The sequence below is a fragment of the Hyalella azteca genome, unplaced genomic scaffold (genome assembly GCF_000764305.2).
Source record: "Hyalella azteca isolate HAZT.00-mixed unplaced genomic scaffold, Hazt_2.0.2 contig10672, whole genome shotgun sequence".
Classification (NCBI taxonomy): Eukaryota; Metazoa; Arthropoda; class Malacostraca; order Amphipoda; family Hyalellidae; genus Hyalella; species Hyalella azteca.
Window position 1 is genome coordinate 672,610 of NW_025940701.1, and position 18,372 is coordinate 690,981.

The 18,372-nt window shown below is 41.0% G+C and overlaps 1 protein-coding gene across 1 annotated transcript in view; it reads right to left on the minus strand.

Moving 5' to 3' along the window:
- The window catches only part of LOC108671426 (furin-like protease 1, isoforms 1/1-X/2), a 69,711-nt gene extending 60,255 nt beyond the window's left edge, over nt 1–9,456 (minus strand). The window contains exon 1 of the mRNA XM_047882536.1: nt 9,141–9,456. Within this exon, the coding sequence (XP_047738492.1) occupies nt 9,141–9,320 (180 nt within the window). The 5' untranslated portion in view covers nt 9,321–9,456. The remainder of the gene's footprint in view (nt 1–9,140) is intronic.
- Nucleotides 9,457–18,372: the final 8,916 nt, after the last annotated feature.

Genomic DNA, 18,372 nt, shown 5'->3' on the forward strand with positions numbered 1-18,372 from the left:
GTGGAGGCGCATGGAAGCATCACAAGAGGTCAAGTGGAGGCGCATGGAAGCATCACAAGAGGTCAAGTGGAGGCGCATGGAAGCATCACAAGTGGAGGCGCATGGAAGCATCACAAGTGGAGGCGCATGGAAGCATCACAAGAGGTCAGGTGGAGGCGCATGGAAGCATCACAATAGGTCAAGTGGAGGCGCATGGAAGCATCACAGGTGGAGGCGCATGGAAGCATCACAAGAGGTCAGGTGGAGGCGCGTGAGCGTGGTGGTCACAACTCTCACTAGTCAGGCTCGGTCAGGGTCGACGTCATTGAAAAAGTTTGCGATCGGTCAGAGAAAAACGGTTTAGTGCGACACGCTTGGAGTGAGACAGGCTCGCTGTGTATGGGGAAATAGACTGCATCACTGGATCTGTAACAAGGTTTTATAGTTCAACTGCATGAGAATAGTCTATTGGATGCACAGTCTATTTTAAACGAGCCAGCAACGAATCTATAACAAGGCTTTATAGTTCAACTGGATAGTCTATTGTGTCTGGATAGTCTAATCTATTTTAAACAAGCCAGCATCGAGTCTGTAAGAAGGCTCTATAGTTCAACTTGATGAGAATAGTCAATTGAATGAACAATCTATTTTAAACAAGCCAGAGACGAATCTGTAAAAGGCTTGATAGTTCAACTTGTTCAGAATAGTCTATTGAATGAACAATCTATTTTAAACGAGCCTTAAAAACTGTCAATTTTCCTCCTTCTAAAATAGCAAAACGAATAAACCTTTTCTGTCGGTTTATTTAAATTCTACAATAGGTAAATTATACTGTAATTCATGTGTTTCTTAAATTATAACCATTTATAGATCACGGCATACGAAGCGACATTCATAAATTACGATTTACTTTATACGAAGTAATTAGTAGGCTTCATAAATGACTACTACATGAATTATGAAGTCATTTTCGTGTTGAAATTCAAGTACCGTATAAATTACAAAGTAACGAAGTAATTTATGTGTCTCTCAGGGCGATCTGATAACGCATAAGATGTTATCTCAAATGAAGTAGACGCTCACCGGAGGGATCTACTATATTAAAACTATTAAATTAAAACAATTAACTGAAACTATTAATATACTCGCACTCAATATAAATTTGTGAGTCATGGGGGTGAGTTATTTGAGCGAAGGCATCGCTCGTCCAAATTTCAATTTAATTTTAAAGAATTTCCAATTCATTTTGTTCGATAAGCGTGCAAGAAGTCAGTTTAAATTAATACAACTAAATAAAGGCAGTCCAGGAACGGACTCGAGTCAGAGAGACTCGAGTCAGAGAGACTCGAGTCAGAGAGACTCGAGTCAGAGAGACTCGAGTCAGAGAGACTCGAGTCAAGAGAGACTCGAGTCAAGAGAGACTCGAGTCAAGAGAGACTCGATAGCACAATTCAAGAGGGACACTTGAACTCGACAAAGCAAGACGAAATAGCGAACATTCACAAAAAATGTCAAACAAATACACCTCACAAACGAAAAAAAAGTATAAATGCACAGCGCGTGAAGAGAGTTAGTAACATTTAGTACAGTTAGATGCACATTAACACTTTATTATACAATGCATGAATTCGTTCTTTTAAATAATAATAACACAGAAAACAAGACGGAATGAAATAAAACCAATTCTCTGGACATATTATTATTACTATAGGATGGAAGAATTTATTCTTTTAAGTAATAATAACACAGAAAAAACATGACAGAATAAAATAAAAATAATTCTCTGGTCTTCAATCCTTTTTTAAATTGCCTTGTTTATTTGCCTGGTCTTCAACATGTTTAAATTGCCACATTAATATAGAGATAAAGAGCAAGATGCAGAGCAGCGATAAGCAGCGCCGCGACATATCGATGAAGTGCGCCAGAAATATGTTTAAATTGCCACATAAATATAGAGATCAAGAACAAGATGCAGAGCAGTGATAAGATGCGCATTTAAATATGTTTAAATTGCCACATAAATATAGAGATAAAGAGCAAGATGCAGAGGAGCTATAAGCAGAGCCGCGACATATCGATGAAGTGCGCCAGAAATAGAGCAGTGGTCCCTGAGTGCCACCAGCCATAGCCTGTGCCACCCTCCTGGGCCAGCGTCCTAACTCTGACCTGCCTCGGGCGGTCGATATACCAGCGACTGTTGGGACACCAGCTGTAGGGGACAGCCTTGCCGCAGCTGTAGGGGACACGCAGCCGTACCGCAGCTGTAGGGGACACTCAGCCTTACCGCAGCTGTAGGGGCATGCAGCCTTACCGCTGCTGTAGGGGACAGCCTTACCGCAGCTGTAGGGGACACGCCGCCTTGCCGCAGCTGTAGGGGGCATACAGTCCAGCTGCGGATTAGGGGGCAAACAGTTCTGCTGCAGTTGTATTACGGGAAACAGCACTGCCGCAGCTATATGGGGCAAACAGCTCTACCGCAGCTGTAGGGGCAAACAGCTCCGCCGCAGCTGTAGTGGGTAAACAGCCCTATCACAGCTATATAGCCGTGACGAAAAATGGTGCTCTGTTCTTGTAAGGGGTAAATAGCCATAAAATAGCCCGGGTTGCATGAGAAAACTTCAAATTATCCTCGAACAATTCCTACAAGCATCTAATTAAAATGCATCACAAGTAAATCATCTAGTTAAAGACCATTATAAGTTAATAATCTAATTAAGAAGCACTGCACGTAAATCATCTAATTAAGGAGCATTATAGAAGTAACCGACTTGGTCGTTCATGACGGAATTAGAGGTCGGTTTAGTGATCACGGCTTTCCCGCATTCTTGTACGAGTTTATATCATGTGAAGTTTAGGGTCGTATGTTCGACGTCATTAATTCCAGCTTTCTACTGCGTAGCTCATATAGCTTTTCATTGCACCTTTAATTTGTCCATTTAGGAGACATGTCGTAAAATAATGCTGGTTCTGATTTAACTTCAAATGGTTGTACAACTAAAGCCATAAAATTGATGCAAACAACAAATAAAAATAAACATTAGTTGAATCTCAAAATAGTTTGGAACGGTTGCAGCCACAAAATTGTTGCAAAGAACAAAAAAAAACATATAGATAAGTTGAAACTCAAAATAGTTTGGAACGGTTGCAGCCACATAATTGTTGCAAAGAACAAAAAAAAACATATAGATAAGTTGAAACTCGAAATAGTTTGGAACGGTTGAAGCCACAACCTTGTTGCAAACAGTAAATAAACGTAAAATAGGTTAAGACTCAAAAAACTGTTGAAGCCACAAAATTGTCGCAAACAACAATTAAACATATAAATAAGTTGATACTCAAAGTGCGGTTGAAGCCACAAATTGTTGCAAACAGCAAATAAACATAAAAAATAGGTTAAGACTCAAAATAGTTCGTCACAACAACGTAAGCGACGAGTTGAACGCGGTCAGGGACACTCGATCACATGTGTGCGCTATCTGCCGCGACGCGTCATGCGCGGCACGCCGTTATACGCGCCGTTATGAACAAGATATGCGTACTGTGTTCTGCGTCGCTAGGATCCCATGCGAAAAAACTTACGCCAATACGCTTAACTGGACAGTTAACGTGCATTGAAGCATTGTGGGGTTAAAATCTAAGCGAAAACGCGTACTGTTTTCTGCATCGCTAGGATCCCTGCGAAAAAAAACTGACGCCAATACGCTAAAATCGACAGTTAACGTGCATTGAAGCATTGAAGACTTAAAATCTACGCGAAAACGCGTATATACTGTGTTCTGCATCGCTAGGATCCCTACGAACTCGACAGTTGACGTGCGCATTGAAGCATTGTGGACTTGAAATCTACGCGAAAACGCGTACTGTGTTCTGCGTAGCTAGGATCCCTGCGAAAAAACTTAGGCTAATACGCTAAACTCGACAGTTAACGTGCATTGAAGCATTGAAGACTTAAAATCTACGCGAAAACGCGTACTGTTTTTCTGCATCGCTAGGATCCCTGCGAAAAAACTTACGCCAATACGCTAAAATCGACAGTTAACGTGCATTGAAGCATTGAAGACTTTAAATCTACGCGAAAACGCGTACTGTGTTCTGCGTCGCTAGGATCCCTGTGAAAAAACTTACGCTAATACGCTTAACTGGACAGTTAACGTGCATTGAAGCATTGAAGAGTTAAAATCTATGCGAAAACGCGTACTGTTTTCTGCATCGCTAGGATCCCTGCGAAAAAACTTGCGTTAATACGCTTAACTGGACAGTTAACGCGCATTGAAGCATCAAAGACTTAGAATCTAAGCGAAAATATACAATTAGAGAGGTCGAAATAAGCTGTACGTTGCGGAGCTGTGAATTAAGGAGAGCTATATGCTAATCACCTGCACAAACAGTAACTCTAAACTTATTTAAAAGCTAAATATAAGGATAAAGCCATTTTATAAAGCTAAATCCGACACCGCTATCATTGCAAAAGCTTTTTCTTGCTTAATCTCTTCTTACTTGGTCAATTTGTTGGAAAATTCTCATGCAAAGCAACAATTTGGCATAAAATTTCTTTAGAACCTTGAATCTGCTCAAACTTCAGCGAGCTAATAAGTCCTATAACGGTTAACTTCTTCCTTCTTCAGGCTATGCCATGAAACTTGCTACACCGCTAAACCCGGGCTACTAAAATTACTACAATAGTTTCTCTCCACATGAAGTTCATTTTAAAGCTCAGAGCCCCAACTGATACCGTATCTAATATCAATTGCTTCCTATTATATCAATGAACTCGATGTTCTCAATGAAACAACTGATATTGTAAACAGACGGCTTTGATATCAATATGAAAACTCAATCAATATTTCTATATCTATATATAAATATGGCTGTTCATCACACACAACATCCCGAGTTGCACAGGTCAAATGGCTCTCCATTTCTCATGGCCTCTAGAGCAGACACTAGTCATCCGGTTTTGGTTTCTAATATAGCTCGATATATTTTTGTCGTTTATACAGCGAGTTCTCTATAGCTCATTTCTACTGATTTAGTTTGACCGCTGGCTGCCATATCCTATCCCTCATTATGGCTATAGCGGTTCCAAGAGTCAATCTTTTAGAGCATAAATGCCCAGCCTGTGACCAGCAAAATGCCCAGTCTGTGACCAGCAAAATGCCCAGCCTGTGACCAGCAAAATGCCCAGCCTGTGACCAGCAAAAGGGTTCACTGCTTCCTTAGCCCAGAAATGCCGAGCGCAATTCCTTGCACAGGAGTAGCTGTATTGTATGGAAATCATGCCGCAGTAACGGCTTTGCAATACACTTGCACTCAAGTAAACCGGTTGAACGCGTGACCAACATGGAAGTGTGTGTTTAATTTCAACGCAGATTCGTTGCACGGCAAGTACATAAACATGATTTAGTGCGTCTGGAAACCCGATAGGGAGTCACATCTACATTGAAAGAATATGCCATTCAAACAAGGTTGAGAATGATATCAATGCACGCTAAAATAGGCGTGCTATCTTAGCTTCAAATCATCATTAATACACACTCATCAATTATAATATAGGATGCGAGCATAAAATTCTTGTCATATTAGAGGCATACAAACGCAATGCGGTGAAATCATCACAAAAAGCTCTTCGTCATACAGCAATCAGAACCTTATCAGATAACGCTGTTGGGCCGCTATATGGGCTTGGTTGCTCAGAGCATCGTACATCAGCTGGTGGCCCAAATGAGAGCGAATGAGCGATAATCAGGGGCCATACTTTCAAAACTCGCTAAGTGAACGTAATTACTTACGCTCTATTTTCTTGTCTATGATTGGTGGATTTTGCTTGAAAGGCCGTCAATGATTGGCTGATGAACTTACAATCTCTTAACTTTTTTTGAAAGTATAGGCCCATAGGCGGCGATCCATCGTGGCCTGGGACTGCTACGTCCCAAACAAATACTAAGGAAACTAAGAGCGAACGATTCAAATAGGAATTCGACCTCAGTGGTCACAAAGAACGTACCCCAAGTGTACTGAAACTAAGAGCGAACGATTCAAATAAGAATTCAACCTCAGTGGCCACGAAGAACGTACCTCAAGTGCACTGCAACTAAGAGCGAACGATTCAAATAGGAATTCAATCTCAGTGGTCACAAAGAACGTACCCCAAGTGTACTGAAACTAAGAGCGAACGATTCAAATAGGAATTCAACCTCAGTGGTCACAAAGAACGTACCCCAAGTGTACTGAAACTAAGAGCGAACGATTCAAATAGGAATTCAACCTCAGTGGTCACAAAGAACGTACCCCAAGTGTACTGAAACTAAGAGCGAACGATTCAAATAGGAATTCAACCTCAGTGGTCACAAAGAACGTACCCCAAGTGTACTGAAACTAAGAGCGAACGATTCAAATAGGAATTCGACCTCAGTGGTCACACAGAACGTACCCCAAGTGTACTGAAACTAAGAGCGAACGATTCAAATAGGAATTCGACCTCAGTGGCCACAAAGAACGTACCCCAAGTGTACTGAAACGAAGAGCGAACGATTCAAATAAGAATTCGACCTCAGTGGCCACAAAGAACGTATCCCAAGTGTACTGCAGTGAGCACAGTGCGTCATACGTATCAAGTGTGCAAGTATCAGGACACTTGTACGGCACAAATGCAAGTGCTATTCTTTATTCATTCTATGAGAAATTGCATACAGCTCGGACATGCAGGTGTTTATACGACCTCTGGAAAATTGCTCATTTACATTCTCATTTCTTTCTAGTTTTCGAAATAATTATTTATTGGATTTATTCGAAATAATTTTATGATTCATTTGTATGCCTTACCGTGGCAGATCATGTATATGTCTCTAGTTAAGATTTATTCGAAATAATTTTATGCTTCATTTGTATGCTTTACAGATCATGTATATGTCGAGCAGGGATGTGAGCTTTGTCCTGGAATATAACGAGTCTAAAGACAACGAGATGATGATACGAATACATATTTAAATTTCGAATGTGAATGGAGAAATATGATAAGACGTGATAGTATTTGATGTGTAATAATTTTAATCAAATGCCATGCTGGGACCACATACAAGTCCACACAATACGACACACAAGTCCCACCTAAAGGACCACAAACAAGTCCACACTACACACCACGCAAGTCCTTTTAAAGGACCACAAGCAAGTCCACACGGCACACCACGCAAGTCCCTTTAAAGGACCACAAACAAGTCCACACTACACACCACGCAAATCCATAGGTATTCTTACCGAAAATCGAGCGTGCATCAATTGTTCTATGCAAAATTGAAGACGAACATTCACGGTCATTTTTATTTTATTACTGTTGATGTTTTATTAATGCTAATTAATTTTATTAATCTTTTATCTTTATTAATGTTAGTTTCGTCGTCAATAATCTAGCGATATTGATTTCCACTGAGAAAACTGTTAATTAATAGCACCAAGACTTTTTACAGCGAAAAGGTGTCCACTGAGAAGACTGTTAATTAAAATTGAAAGCATTAAAAATTTTTACAACGAAAAGACATGAGATTACCCGTCAAATATACGCGGCTGAATACCAAACACTAGCTTCCGTATGCAATTTTAGGCGCATTTTTCGCGTTAAGGAACGGCGCTTTTTGTAGGGGTAAATATGAATAAGAATTTTTACAACGAAAAGACATGAGATTACCCGTCAAATATACGGGGCTGAATACCAAAATACCAAACAATCGCTTCCGTATGCAATTTTAGGCGCATTTTTCGCGTTAATGAACGGCGTTTTTTGTAAGGGTAAATATGAATAAGAATTTTTACAACGAAAAGACATGAGATTACCCGTCAAATATACGCGGCTGAATACCAAAATACCCAACACTAGCTTCCGTATGCAATTTTAGGCGCATTTTTCGCGTTAATGAACGGCGTTTTTTGTAAGGGTAAATATGAATAAGAATTTTTACAACGAAAAGGCATGAGATTTTGCGTTAAATATACGCGGCTGAATACCGAACACTAGCTTCCGTACGCAATTTTAGGCGCGCATTTTTCGCGTTAATGAACGGCGCTTTTTGTAGGGGTAAATATGAATAAGAATTTTAAGATGAATAAAGTGGGATAAGATGAATAAAGTGGGATACGATGAATAAAGTGGGATAAGATGAATAAAGTGGGATAAGATGAATAAAGTGGGATAAAATTAGGTATACGTAGAAGAAGATGAAGTCGAAATCGAAAAATAACCTTCAGCATCATCGAAAAAAATAGTCTTAAATTCCCGGAAATTTTTGACAAGCCTTACGTACGTTCTATTCAGAAAGCAGGTTACTGCGATAATCACCGGTTTTATAATAAGAATAAAATCGTAACTAAAATCATTTGACAGAGTGAAGTTGAAGCACACATTATAAAAATGAATAACGGAATTCAACCTATAGACACGCACAATTATACAAGGAGATCCAATATTGGAGTTATTTGGTGTAGAATTCACAGTTCATCAAAACACCGCATAGTATTGGTCAACACTAAATTAGCCTATTAGGTTCGTTGCATTTATTTACCGGTGACGAGTCAATGTAAATGACGACTCAAATGTCATTGAGGCTTGAAGGCTGGTAGAACTTAGGTAGTACTTGAACGACTGTGGATTACTGTAGTGTAGAGGATCAAGGCTCTTTAAAAAGCTTTTAAAAGAGTAAATAAAGAGTTAAAAAGCTCTTTAAAAAGCTTTTGAAGGAGTTTAAAAAGAGTTGAAAAAAGCTCTTTATTACTTTTTAAGGAGTTTAAAAAGCTCTTTAAAAAGCTTTCTAAAAAGCTTTTTAAGGAGTTTAAATAGAGTTAAAAACAAGCTCTTCATTACTTTTTAAGGAGTTTAAAAAGAGTTTAAAAACTATAAAAAAAAAAGTTTTAAAAGCTTCTATATAGTCACTGCGATTCAAATGATATATGACGGGATTTATGAAGGAGCTCATTAAAAAGAGCTACAGAACTCCTCTCGTTCGCAGTTACGTCTTGCATATACCTACCTAATCTTACGTCTCGGAGTCAGCGGCTAAAGCTTGCCGCTTGGAAGTCAATGGCGAGAAAACCTGCCGCATGCGCACTAGCAGCGACACTCAACAGCTGGGCACTGAACACAATGGCAGACAGTTTTCAGAAAACCTTACCTTATCAACGAGGTCAAAATTCTGTTCTAAGGCCACGGCACGAGCTTCTTCGTCGCCTCCTTCGATTTTTACTGCCCATTCATGAGTGAAATCTCCAACTTCTGCCAGTGTGTGTCTAACATGAAGTAGCATCAACACAAAGCACACTGTCAAGTGTAAGATGTGTCTTAAAGGCAACATGTCTGCCAGTGAAGATTATGATCACAAAACTAAGAATAACACTATGACTATTAAATTGAGCTATGAGATTAATTTGTTAAGCGTCAAATAGAGGCATAGTGCGGTGCCACGTTTCACTTCACCACTCCCTCACCGCTGTTCCTAGTACACTGAGCTCAAGTCAGCCATTTAAGCTCAGAGGCACAGCCACCAGCCAGCCAGATGGCTCAGCCAGTAGGTCCTGCCACGCAGCCTCCTGCAAATTATTAATAAATCAGCTGAGTTGGTACATGGAAATGACTAACTAAATGACTGAGTTGGTACATGGAAATGACTGACTCGACCGGATCTTTTCCAAACGGACGATAGTTTGAAATAGCTTCTAGACTTCCACCGGGTTCGATATGGTGCTAGGCATTTCAAGTCTGAACATATATATCTCCATAACTTTAACTAGTCTGTTCTTGAACGCGTTTGTTCTCGGAGCGTCAACGATGTCATCGGGGAGGCTGTTCCACGTGTCGGTGATTCGAAGCGAGAAGAAATATTGGCGCGTGGATAAGTTGGAACGCATTTTTTTAGTTTATGGCCGTGGCCCCTGGTGTTTGTTCTTGTTTTAATTCTAGTAATCCTTCTGGGACCTTGTATAAGCCATGAGTATACTTGTATACTTCAATGAGGTCACCACGCAGACGTCGATAACAGAGGCTTTGAAGCTTCATAATCTTTAACCTTTCTTCATAAGATTTGCCCCTCAAGCCTGGAATTATCCTTGTTGCACGTCTTTGAACACTCTCTACTAAATTTTTTTCCTTTTCAAGTTTCGGTTCTTCCTCAAAGGCAGAAAGTCAGTTACGTTCACGGCAAAAGTACGTGTGTGGATTGCGACCTCTACGTAGAGCAACCGATAAATTTGTGATTCCAAGTCTCTTAGTTTCTTGTAAGTAATTAATAATAATAATAATAGCGGTTTCAGCGTTATTAGGCCGTAGGCCTGTCGCCGATTCTTAACATCGCAGAACATTCACAACATTTCGCGGTCTCGAACTCGCAACTCACTGCTACAATTCTGCTGTGCTTAACCGCCCGACCTCCTCGCCGATTCTGACCAGAAACTGGCGCACAGAGCTGGGATCGAACCCGCGCCTCTCTGCTCCAGTCTTGGTACTCTGATCTGTAACCACTGGGCCACCCACCTTGAGTATTTCCTCAATAACCTGACAGGCTTTCTCCCTCAGCAGTGCGCGTTGTTCATTTTTTTGTTACATTTTGATGTTTTCTTCAATTTTTTCTTTTTTGTATGTAATTTATTTTATTGGGTTATTTTAATTTTTCACGTTTGTTTAATCAAATTAATTTGTCTGATAACACTAAAAAGCGCGTCCATTTCTAGTGCAGCCTCGATGGCGGTAGAGTGTCTTGGTGAGGCAGCTCAATTTGATGGTTAGGTTAATTTGACCTGCCTGTATATGAATAAGATCAAGGAATAAGACTAACAGGCTAACATGTGGCCTGCTAAGCCTCCTGTAGCAGTTTGGCCCAGTATGACAGCTTCATTTGGTGTTACGAGTTACACATGATACTGATGGAATAGAATAGAATAGAAATGTCGGCACTGAAGAAATAGGCCCATAGCATGTTGCCAATTCTTGTACTTTTAATGACTTGATTCCGCAAGGGATTCGGCCTTATGAACCCTATCTTTTAATAACTGACGAATTGGTTGAGATACCTGCTGGACTTGTTGCGAGGCCCGTAAGGTGCTAGGCATTTTAAGACTGAACATATGCTCCTGCATAGTAGTCCAGTCTGTTCTTGAAGATATTCATACTCGGAGCTTCGACGATGCTATCACGGAGGCGGTTCCACATGTCGGTGACTCGAAGCGAGAAGGAATGTTGTCGCATGGATGTGTTACAACGCAGTTTTTTAGTTATAGCCATGGCCTATGGTGTTAGTTCTTGTTTCAAATTCCAGCAATCCTTCTGGAACCTTGTATAAACCGTGGGTATACTTGTATACTTCAATGAGGTCACAACGCAGAGGTAGATATAACAAAGGCTTGGAAGCTTCATAATCTCTAATCTTTCTTCATAAGGCTTGCCTCCTAATCCCGGAATTATACATGTTGCATGTCTTTGAACATTCTCGACTAAATTTTTGTCCTTTTCAAGTTTCGGTGACCATACGACGTTTCCAAACTCTAGGTTCGGACGCACGACAGCGTCAAACAACTGCTTCATCGCTTCTGCATCTAAGTACTCGTAAGAGCGTCTGATCAGTCCAAGTCGTTGATTGGCTTTATTAATTTGAGCTTCAATATGCTTAGAAAATTTCAACTCATTGTCGACCATCCAAACTCACCATCATCTAAACTCCAAAATCTTTTTCCATTGTCAGAGCTGGGCAGCGCTACTTGGAAATGTAGCGGCGCTACCGCTACATGCTCTAAATGTAGCGGGCGCTACCGCTACCGCTACACCCACTAGATGGTAACGGGCGCTACCGCTACCGCTACAGTAAAATGTAGCGCGCTACATTAGCCGCTATACAATGGCCAAAATTATTGGAAATCTCTAAATATTTATTGTTCTGCTATTGGGATTTACTCATTAACATTTAATGCTAATAAAACATTTTTTAAACATATCAATGCAACTTTATTGCAATTAACCTAACCGAACTAGTATGGGTTACCCCAGGGTTAGATACAGTAAATAGAAGTTTCAGTTATTTTTATGTTTTACCTTCCCTACATGGATGTTAACTTTAATCTACCAATCTAAGAAATTATCCACATATACATATAAAAATCAGTTTTTTTGTATATATATGTGTATTATTTTTGAGATTGGTAGATTGAAGTAGACCTCCATGTAGGGAAGGTGAAACATAAAAATAACTGTGTAAAAATAACTGTAAGCAAACTGAAAGATGAAAAAACATAAACGCCATCTTAAAAAAATTATAACTCCAACAGTTTTCAAGCTACGGCAATGAGAGACATACCATTCGATTTGTAAAAACAATACCTTGCGACTCTAGAAGTATTTTTTTAATATGTGCATGGTCTGACTTATATATGGGAGGGGGAGGAAGGTAGGGGGAGGGGGAAATGTGAAAAAAATGGGTAGAACGCGAAAAAAACGATGAGGAAAATCAAAAATCGGGGCTCTACAGTCGCTAGATATTGTTGTTACAAATCGAATGATATGTGTCTCGACATTGTAGCATGTGATTTGCAAAAGTTATAAACTTTTTTAGAGTACCCCTTATTTGCCGTTTTCTATTGATTCCACGTTTTCTTTCATTTTTTTAATTTACATGAAAAAAGTCTTAGATTTCTGTTTTACATATGCGTACCAAGTTTCAAAACGATCCGTCTGTAAACAAAAAAGTTTTGTTGGAGGGTAGCCGGTCCCCTTAAGTAAAATCTAAAGGCTTTATCTATAAATGTAGCGGTAGCGCTGTAGCGGCAAAATCTCGTATCGTTACTTAAATATGTAGCGGGCGCTACCGCTACCGCTACATTGCCTTAAATGTAGAGCCGCTACCGCTACCGCTACTGAAAATGTAGCGGCCGCTACATGTAGCGGTAGCGCGCTACTGCCCACCTCTGTCCATTGTCGACTTCGACATCATCACTCTGTCGTTGCAACCAAGTCTTATTATACTGTAATCTTGCTGTTCATTATTCTTGCCAAGGTGGATTTCTTTACATTTGTTAGCATTAAAACGTAGCTCCCACGTATCAGCCCAGTCAACCAAACTGTCAAGATCACCATAACATAACATAACATAGTGATCTCGGCGCTGCAGCGTAGGCCTGATGTGGCCTGTCGCCGATTCTTTTTCCTATTCGTGCCTTGTTCACAGAAGATCTAAAATCGTATCATTTGACCGGATCTTTTCACGACTGACGAAAGTTTGAAATAGCTACTCGACTTCCACCGGGTTTGATATGGTGCTAGGCATTTCAAATCTGAGCATATATTTTTCCATGGCTTTATCAAGTCTGTTCTTGAACGCGTTCATACTTGGAGCGCCAATGATGTCATCGGGGAGGCTGTTCCACATGTCGGTGATTCGAAGCGAGAAGAAATTTTGTCGCGTGGAGAAGTTGCAGGGCAGTTTTTTAGTTTATAGCTGTGGCCCCTGGTGTTGGTTCTTGTTTCAAATTCTAGTAATCCTTCGAGGACCTTGTATAAACCATGAGCATACTTGTATACTTCAATGAGGTCTCCACGCAGACGTCGATAACTGAGGCTTGGAAGCTTCATAATCTTTAATCTTTCTTCATAGGACTTGCCCTTCAAGCCTGGAATTATCTTTGTTGCACGTCTTTGAACATTCTCTATTAAATTTTTGTCCTTTTCAAATCTCGGTGACCACACAACATTTCCAAACTCTAGATTCGGGCGCACGACAGCAACAAACAACTGCTTCATCGCTTCTGCATCTAGGAACTCGTATGAGCGTCTGAGTAATCCAAGAAGTTTGTTGGATGTGTTAAATTGCGTTTCAACTTGCTTAGAAAATTTTAGCTCCTTGTCGACATAAACTCCGAGATCTTTTTCCACACTAGACTTTTAAATCATTACTCTCTCGTTGCAACCATGTCTTCTCATACTGTAATCTTGCTGTTCATTGTTCTTCCCGAGGTGAAGTACTTTACACTCGTCAGCATTAAACCGCAGCTGCCACGTATCAGCCCAGTTAACTAAGCTGTCAAGATCATCTTGCAATTGCGCTTTATTTGACGCATTCTTCACTGAATTATGAACTTTTGTGTCGTCGGCATACATGGAGCACACGCTGCGACACTGCTTCTGGCAGATCATTTATAAAAGCAACGAACAAAATAGGCCCCAGGACGCTTCCTTGTGGCACGCCATTGCGCACTAATGCCCTGTCTGACACGGTTCCGTTCAAACTGACACGTTGTCGTCTACCTACTAGAAAATCTCTGATCCATTGGAGTACGTTTCCCTCAATTCCCAAAGACTTCACTTTACGTAACAGCCGCTCATGCGGAACACTGTCAAATGCCTTGGCAAAATCGAGGTACAATGCATCCACCGGTTCCCTTTCGTCCAGCAGGCGAGTCCACTCGTTCAACGTAGATAATAAGTTAGTGGCGCAGGATCTACCGGCAATAAAACCATGTTGACAATCTGATATGAGATGGTGAGCAGTCAAGTGATCGATAATCCTATCCCTCACAACAGATTCCATTAGCTTACAAACAACACTTGTCAGACAGACAAGGCGATAGTTGCCGGGGCTGCTTTTGTCACCTTTTTTGAACAATGGTGTTACTAGAGCTTCTTTCCAGTCGGACGGCAAAGTTCCTTCGTTCAAGGTTTTTTTGAAAGAATACTGTCAATGGGCCGGCCAGAACGGTTGCTAATTCTTTGAGCAATCTGGGATGGAAGCCGTCTGGTCCACATGACTTGTTGGGATTTTGAGCTACGAGGCGCTTGAGAACCTCTTCTTCGTGTATTTCAAAACCTGTTAACTTCGAGCTGACTGGGCGCTCCTCAATATCTGGAATACTGTTCAAGTCCTCATCTGTGAATACACTGCTGAAGAACTGATTAAGAACGTTTCCCTTGTCCTCATCGCAGGAAATCTTTCGTTTGTCTACTTTCAAATCAGATATACCGTCCTTTGACTTACACTTCGAACTAGCGTACAAAAAAAGGGCTTTCGGATTATTTTTTGCATTTTTAGCAATATTTTTTTTCGAAGTTCACAGCAGTGCGACAAACTTTTTAGCTTGATTTCGAGCTCTTGCATACAGGTTATAATCAGAATCGCTGCGAGTTCGTAAATATCGCTTGTAGGCTTCTTTCTTGGTCTTTAGCTGAGCCTTAACTGCACTGTTCATCCACTGGGACTTTTTGACTCCTCCAAGCGTGATCTTAGGTACACAGGTATCAACTGCTGACACAACCGTGTCTTTGAGAAACGACCATGAATCAGCCACATTCATGTCCTTAATACAGTCCGAAATATTTGCCGCATTCACCGCTTCACGGAGTTTATCATAGTCGCCTTTCGCAAAGTTCAAACGTTCACGCTTCCGAAGCGTCTTTTCTGCACAACACTTAATATTGAAAAAACAATGATTGGTGGTGGCTTTTGCCCAACGGAACCTCGTGGCGAAGCTCATCTATCATTGATTCTTTACTAGTAAACGCAAGATCTAGAATATTTGGGGTCTGTTTACCCCTAAAATAGGTTGGCTTGTTGATGTTCTGGATTAAAAATGAGTCTCGCACGGACTCCAAGAACAAGGATGCTGGGTGATTCCCATTTCTTGGAGAAGATTCATCTGCCCAGTCTATTTCTGGATGGTTAAAGTCACCAACGATCAACGTATGCGACCTGCTGGATGACATGCTCGGCAAAAGGCTATTTAGTACTTTATTGTTATCAGAGGAGCTGTTATAGGTGATCTGTACTTTTTGAACTGTACCATGCAACTGTACTTTTTGCGACGTATTCCTCACTGTATTATAAACTTTTGTGTCGTCAGCATACATCGAGCACACGCTAGACACAGCCTCTATCAGATCGTTTATAAACGCAACGAATAAAATAGGCCCGATAACGCTTCCTTGTGGCACGCCGCAGCGCGCTGAAGCCCTGGGGCCATACTTTCAAAACTCGCTAAGTGATTGTAAGTACTTACGCTTTATTTTCTTGTCTATGATTGGTGGATTTTGCTTGAAAGGCCGTCAATGATTTGCTGATGAACTTACGATCTCTTAACTTTTTTTTAAAGTATGGCCACAGTCTGATACGGTCCCATTAATACTAACACCTAACACGTTGTCGTCTCCCTACTAGAAAATCTCTTATCCATTTGAGTACATTACTCTCAATTCCCAAAGACTTCAATTTACGCAACAGCCGATCGATCGTATGGGAGACTGTCAAATGCCTTGGCAAAATCGAGGTACACTGCATCTTTTCGTCCAGCAGGCGGGTCCATTCTAGTTTACAAGAGGTTAGTGGTGCAGGATCTACCGGCAATAAAGCTATGTTGACAGTCTGTAAGGAGATTATTAACAGTCTAACGATCGATCAATCGATCACTCACAACATATTTTATTACCTTGCAAACGACACTTGTCAAACTGACAGGGCGATAGTTGCCCGGGCAGCTTTTGCCACCTTTTTTGAACAATGGTGTCACTTGAGCTTCTTTTCAGTCAGCCGGCAAGATCCCTTCGTTTAAAGTTTTTCGAAAAAACGACGCCAAGGGCCAGCTAGGACGGTTGCTAACTATTTGGGTAATCTGGGGTGGAAGCCATCCGGTCCACATGACTTGTTGGGATTTAGAGTGATAAGGCGCTTGAAAACTTCTTCTTCTTGTATTTAAAAACTTGTTAATTTAGAGCCGACTGGGCGCTCCTCAATAGCTGAAATACTGTTCAAGTCTTCTTCAGTGAATACGCTACTAAAAAACTGATAAAGAATGTTAGCCTTGCCCTGATCAGAGGATATCGTTCGTCGATATATTTTCAAATCAGAAATACCTACCGTTGTCTTGCACTTTGAGCTAGCGTACAAAATAAGGCTTTCGTCTTTTTTACATTTTTGCATTTCTTTGCGATATTTTCTCGAAGATTTTTACTGCGGTGCGACTGCTTTCTTTTGCTTGATGTCGAGCTCAGGCGTATAGGTAGTAATCAGCATCGCTACGAGTCTGTAAATTACGAGTCTGTAAATATCGCTTGTAGGCTTTTTTCTTGGTTTTAGCTTAGCTAGAACTATACTATTCATCCACTGAGTTATTTTGTCTCCACCGAGCTTAATTTTAGATTCACGCGCATTTACTGCAGACATAACCGTCCCCTTGAGAAATGACCATGACTCAGCCACATTCACGTCTTTAATACAGTTCGAAATATTCACTGCATACACTGTTTTACGGAGTTTTTCACAGTCGCCTTACGCAAAATACAAACGCTCACGCTTCCGAGGCATCTTTTCTGTACAGCACTTAAGACTGAAAAACAATGGTTGGTGATGGCTTTTGCCCAATGGAGCCTCGTGACGAAGCTCATCTCACATTGATTCATCGCTAGCAAACACCAGGTCTAGAATATTGGGAGTCTGTTTACTTCTATAATGGTTTGGCTTGGTAACGTGCTGGACTATGAAGGAGTCTCTCACAGACTCTATGAACAAGGATGCTGGGTGATTCCCATCTCTTTGAAATGATCCATCTGTTCTGTCTAGCTCCGGATGGTTAAAATCACCAACGATCAACATAACATAGCGATGACGGCGTTGAAGTGTAGGCCTGATGTGGCCTGTCGCCGTATAATAAAAGCGGGTTCAGCGTTTATTAGGCCGTAGGCCTGTCGCCAATTCTTAACATCGCAGAACATTCACAGCATTTTGCGGCCTGGAACTCGCAACTCACTGCTCTTATTCTGTCATGCTTCACCGCCCGGCCTCCTTGCCGATTCTGACCAGAAACTGGCGCACAGAGCTGGGATCGAACCCGCGCCTCTCTGCGCCAATCTCGAGGCCACCCTGCCACATAACATAGTGATGTCGGCTCTGAAGTGTAGGCCTGATGTGGCCTTTATATGTGGCCACATGCGTGACCTACGGAAATTATTTATTATAATTAGATTTAAAGGCTTCGAGTGCTTATGCACTGCCCAGCCTGATCTCTTGTCATTATACCTACGGAAAGTCATGTTCGGTAAAAGGCTGTTATGTATGTTATCGTTTTCGGAGGAACTGTTTGGTGATCTATACAAGACTCTTATGAGGAGGCTATCTTTGCCTTTGCGAGAGAGTTTGCACCACACTGATTCTCTAGCTGATTGATTCTCTGCAGGAGATATCTTCACTTGCTGTACCCCAGAAGAGGTTCTAACCAACAAAGCTACACCTCTACGGCACTGCTCTTCATTCAAGTTATGAAAACAGTCAAAACCTGGAAACAGAAATTCAACAGGTACAATTTTCCACCCGTGATTTTTGGAGAGTGTATCTGTAATACCAATAATGTCTATGCACTTTTTGTGCACTGATAATATCCTAC